The sequence below is a fragment of the Syzygium oleosum genome, unplaced genomic scaffold, assembly GCF_021117445.2.
Source record: "Syzygium oleosum isolate NSW1041296 unplaced genomic scaffold, Sole_v2.1 Sole_v2.02, whole genome shotgun sequence".
NCBI lineage: Eukaryota > Viridiplantae > Streptophyta > Magnoliopsida > Myrtales > Myrtaceae > Syzygium > Syzygium oleosum.
In genome coordinates this window covers 2484685-2490404 of record NW_026607486.1, presented here as the reverse complement: position 1 = coordinate 2490404, position 5720 = coordinate 2484685, and the positions used below count along the sequence as shown (strand labels likewise).

At 43.9% G+C, this 5720-nt stretch overlaps 1 protein-coding gene across 1 annotated transcript; it reads right to left on the bottom strand.

The window, feature by feature from the left end:
* Positions 1 to 4175: 4175 nt before the first annotated feature.
* Positions 4176 to 5444, bottom strand: LOC115684631 (U-box domain-containing protein 29-like). The gene has a single exon (XM_030609452.2). The coding sequence runs from the start codon at positions 5442 to 5444 to the stop codon at positions 4176 to 4178; it is 1269 nt and encodes a 422-aa protein (XP_030465312.2).
* Positions 5445 to 5720: the final 276 nt, after the last annotated feature.

Below are 5720 nucleotides of genomic sequence, written 5' to 3'. Positions count from 1 at the left end.
AAATTTGAAGTTTTAGAACTTAATTGGCATCCGAATAATAAGTTTAGGACCAATCGGATGATTTTCCCCAATTTTCATTGGTTCTATAAGACTAGTAAAATATAAATTGAGTAAAAGATCAACTGCTCTCACATGTGTCATCGCTTTATCCGCACCCTAGGCTCCGTTTATTTCACGGAAAATGAATGATTAGGAAAATATCTTCTTAAAAATAATCGTTTGCACCACTTGTGAAATGAATAAACAAAAAATATTTTCAACATCTACAAAAATATATATATTGATAACGATAATATGTTTAATTAACTTATTATTTTAAGCAATACAAGCGATATTTTTAAAAGTTATTTTCTAAATCATTTATTTTTTGCAAAATAAATGGAGATCTAGTTTTGTTTGCTGACATATGTCCACCCAAGCGCCCCAAGTCACCTTCACACAAACTCAATGGATCATATTGTTAAAATAAGGGTGCAAGGAAGAACTTTGTGCCAATTGGTTCATGGACACTTGGATTTGAGTTAAGTGTTGCTAAGTCGTCAAACAGGTGGATCGTGTCGGATTTGATTGAGTTGAAAATGTTCCAATTCAAATTGACCCATTTAACCTATTTATATGCAATATAAATTTAGTAACCTGACCCGACCCAGCCTGCATCTGAGCCGTGCCTGATTCAATCCATATTAATAAAACACATTCGTATTTAATCCATCCTATTAAAACTTGTATCCACCTATTTAACCCACCATAAACTCTTCATGTGTATACGTTACTTGGATAAAAATTTCATATCAAATTATAAAAAAAAAAAAATTAACACAATAAAAGATGTTAGTAAAAAAAGTACAAAAAGTAAAATAAAAAAAAACATTTATATCAAAATACTTATAAATAACTAGAAAACTGTGCATGTGTTGCGACCATACATACCGCGATTGCGTGACTTATTATACATTTTAGGGTTATACTAAGGAAAGTAACCTTGGTGTATGGAAATTAGAAAAAAAAAATTGGTACTTCTGAAAGTGGCAAAGCCAAAGTTCTACTAAAACGAGAGAAATCAAATTAAATAAAATGATCCCATGATACAAAACAAATAAATGTTAAAAGGAAACAATGGATGTGAAGTTTGCAAAGAAGAAAGTTAAAGAAACCTGAAGAAAGTTCGACCCACTTTTAATTGGGCTTTTCTTTTTTTACAAACCTTTGGTTGACCATTGCACTTTGCTCCAAAAATAGCATCACTTGAAGCGCTTGATTCGATCATCATAAGTTGATGCTCACGGTCGTCCACCGTGTGGGCAGAAGTCAATTCGACACCCAGACTTCGTCATGCCTATTTAGACCCAATTTTAAATTTGGGCCTTTTTTTTCTTTTTTTTATAAACCTTTAGTTGGCCATTGCACTTTGCTCCGAAAATAACATCACTGGAAGCGCTTGATTCGACCATCATAAGCTGATGCTCACAGTTTGTCCGCCGTGTGGGCAGACATCAATTTGACACCCGGAGTTCGTCATGCCTAGAGCCGTCAAATGAGTGGGTTGGATAAAAAATGGGCCAATCAAAATTGACAATTTATATGCAGTATAAATTTAATGACCGTACCTGACCCAATTCGACCCATTTACTAAAATACTTTCATATTTTATTAAACCTATGAAAGTTCATATCCACCTCGTTAACCCACTTTAAACTCTTCATGCATATATGTTATTTGGATAAAATCTCTATTTCGACTATAAGATGCTAAAGAATTGGTTTTAAAATTTGCATAGAATTTTCAATTTTTGTAATGATTCACAATGAAGAATAAGAGAAAGTTAGTAGTTAGAGTGAATTTATAAAATTACAATAACAAATAACGCGAAGAAATTGAAATTTTAATTAAATGGAATGTAAGATATTGAAAAAAAAATGATTTATGCTGAACATGGACTGTAATAACAAGTACTAAGATTAGAGTATTACATAAAAACTACAATGTCAAATGGAACCAGGGAAAGATTTACTCTAATAACTAATAGATGAAATTGGGCTCTGTTTTAGTAGACCCATTTTAATGCATATATTGAATTTTAAACAACCCACATTCCACCTAGCATAACAAGTATGAGTTAAAATATGGGTGTATGACCCATTTTGTCATCCCTTAAGTGTTGGTAAGTTAATTCATTGCAATCGGAACTCATGCTCTTGGATTATGAATGCCCATTAGGCTGAAAGCTTGAACAATTTGGAGAATATCTTGCAATGTCTTTCAACCATCTTATCCATTCCCGAATAAATGTCAACTCATACTTTTGCAGTCTATGGAATCGTCAAAGTTTGTGTGCGCGTTTTATCTGTCTTTCTAACCAACTTGCTGGGTTAATTCATCCATCTTTATTTGAGTGACTTACTAACTTTTTTTTCCAATCAGATTACCAAACTTGTGTTTGGTTGCTAACTCTAATTTGTTACTTTCTAGCGTTTATCTATCATGTATAGTTTTCCTATGTGCGTGCAGCCGAAGGTAACTCAGTGGCCTCCATTTCCGCAACCATGACAAGCAAATGCGCGTCGACTTTGGCTCCTTTGTGAGCAAGTAGTTTGTGGAAAACCTCATCGATGCAAACATAAGAAGTCCCATGTCATGACTGCTGTACAAGAAGAAGAGGTCAATATGAATTCAATATGAATTCGCAGAAACGAAATTGTAATGGAAAGCAGTGTCCAAAACAAGATCTGCATCTGGACTGTTCAGTGCAGGTGGATATTAGCCGAGAACTGTTCGAGCAGTCAGGGAGTATGTTTAATTGAATTAATTAATGTCGTTGATCACTGTCATGAGTGCAAATTGTTGGGCTAAATTTCAAGCGCGCAATACTTGATTCTGTAATGATTGGTTGCTAGAACCGCCTGATGTATATAGGAATTTGTTGATATCAGATGTGAAAACTAAACCCCCTTGATTTGCTCGAGCAATGAGACCGATCAGTTTATCGGCCTAAACTCAAGAGAAGGCATTGATACAACCGCCAAACTCCGAGAGAGTGTCGGGTAGTCGAGGGTATCCCGACCATTTTCGATCCCGACGTTTCGGACTCTCTTCTGTGACTTTCGATCACCGATCCGAAACCTGGAGCCGAGCCGAGGCCAAGTCGTCAGTAGCGAGCCATGGAAAAGGAAGTGGACATTACTTCTCCACGGCGATATGGATCGACATGGGCGATCAACCGAGAGGTCTGACCATCCTAGACTAGGGGTGATCGGTTCCCGGTCCGGTCCGGTTTCAAGGTGGAACCGGGAACCGGACCGAGAGAACCGGTTCCCAATTTTGGGAACCGCGGACCGGACCGGTTGGTTCTAGGACCAGGAACCGGACTGGACCGCCGGTCCGGTCCGGTTCCGGTTCGGTCCAATGGAACCGATCACTTAGAGTTTAGTTTTTTTTTTTTGGTTAAACACTTAAGGTTTTGTTCACATTTTACTAATTTTTGTCAATGAATTTATGTCATTGAAGTTCACTTAGGATTTAATTTACATTTTACTAATTTTTATCAATGAATTTATAATAATGAAGTTCACTTAGAGTTCAGTTCACATTTTATTAATTTTTTTAAAGAAAAAATAACAAAAAAATATATTAAATAGTCGGTCCGGTCCGGTCCGGTCCGGTCCGGTTTCCTCTTGGAACCGGGAACCGGACTGCCCGGAAATCGGTTCCGCTTTTAGGAACCGGGAACCGGACCGATAGTCCCGAGAACCAGACCAAATCCGTCGGTCCGGTCCGGTCCCGGTTTGGGCGGTCCAAGTTGCTCACCCCTATCCTAGACCGGACAAGCATCGTGTGGCTCGTGCGTAAACCGCTAGCGGAAAATCCACAATCTTAGAGATTTGACTCGAAGAAGGTGAAAATAACATCATGGCAAACGAAGTTTCAAGCATCCACGAACAGGGCATTGATGATCATGAGAAAGTATGAAGACCCCCTTTTTTTTCCTTTACTCCAAATCTGTCAAAAGTGTCTGTAAGATCAAAGTACAAAAAATCCGTCTAGAATTTTGTTCTCTTGTACATGTATAAACCCCCGTGTCTGAACAATCGCTTTTCGGTTTTCCGCCTACAAAAACTACCAAAAAAATTCTGTAACCGAGAGAAATGTCGCCGGACGTCGTCGCCGTCGCCGTCGACTCAACAATGCTTGATGTGAGTAGTTCTGGTCTCATAGCTCACCAACCCAGAATCGACAGTGTTGCACCCGGATCTCAAGACCTTCACCAGATCACGGCACATCCTCCTCACGTCCGCATCTTCTTCGGTCTGCATCACCAGCAAGACCTTGGTCACGCCATTGCTCCTCCACACACGCTCCTTCACCCTCGAATCTCCGGACACGCAGCACATGCTCCACAGCACCGCCACCGCGTCCTCCGTCGCCGCCTTCGACACCTTCATCAGCCTCCCCACCAGCGAGCTGGCGAGCGTCGCGTCCTCGCTCATCGCCTGCCGCCCTTCCGCGACCGTCGAGACCAGCTGCGTCAGTCTCAGAGCGCGCTCGACGGTCGGGTTGGTGGAGTCCTGATTGGAGATGAAGCCGGAGAGGATCGGGACGAGGCCGAGCTGGACCAGCTGGGTCTTCATCGACCGAGCCGCCGTCACCTTGATGAGGAACGACAGGACGGCGTCGCGCAGGCTGTCGTCGGACTCGGCGGCGAGAAGCCGGATTGATTCGGCGAGGACGTCCTTCGTTTCAGCGATCGAGCGTTTGGACTCGTTGTCGACCGCGATTGAGTCCAAAATCCTCACCGCACCGATCTTCGACGCTAATCTTCCACTGCGCAGGACCGAAACGATCGGAGATAAGCAGTTCCCACGGTCGCTCCGGAGCAATCGCCTGCTCAACCGCTCTTTAACTCCATTTTCCGTCAAGATCGACTCCAGAACCCTCACCGCCAACTCCAAGACCTCGACTTCCGATTCCGAACCTCCATCTCTCCTCATTACCTGAACAATCGCCTCCACGAAACCGTCGGAACCGGCCAAGTACCTCCTGTTCTCCTCGCGGTAGCCCGCGAACTCCGCGACCTTCCTCAACGCGCCGCAGCAGCTCTCCCGGGCCGCTCCCGTCGCGATCTGCTCCATCAGGGCGCGAACCTCGGCGGGGGAGGACCTCGCCGCCGGCGGGGGAGCGAGGGCGCCCGCGAGGCGGGCGGAGGGGGAGGACTGGATCCAGAGGTGGATGAGGCGGTGGAGGGCGAGGTTGGGGACGAAGTCGGTGGAAGGGAGGGGCTGGTTGGTGGCGGGGCAGGTCTGGTGGCCGGACTCGAGCCAGCGCTGGATGGAGGAGCGGTCGTAGGTGACGCCGGTGCAGAGGCTCACCGGCGACCGCATGACGTCGAGCGAGATCGGGCACCGGAAGAGGCTCGGCACCGTGATGCGGAGCTGCTCCTCGCGCACCATCGCCGGCGAGACTGCTTCTCCGACGGATTTCACGGAGAGAGAGAGAGAGAGAGAGAGAGAGAGAGAGTTTTGGGAGTGGGGAAGGGGAGAGGATTCCGTGGGCTTTTGAAGGGGGGGAAAGAGGTCAAAGGGGTCAGTGCGACGTCGTTTTTGGGGCGGTGAATAAATTTGGTCATTGGTCAACTCAACGTTTTATTTTCTTCATTGATTTTATTTATTTTTTTATTTTTTTGTTCGATCGATTTGTTAATTAACGTGGGCTATCGAGTGCGGACC

Excerpts from the sequence above, each read along its gene's own strand:
- LOC115684631 (XM_030609452.2), bottom strand. The coding sequence starts at position 5,444 with ATGGTGCGCGAGGAGCAGCTCCGCATCACGGTGCCGAGCCTCTTCCGG.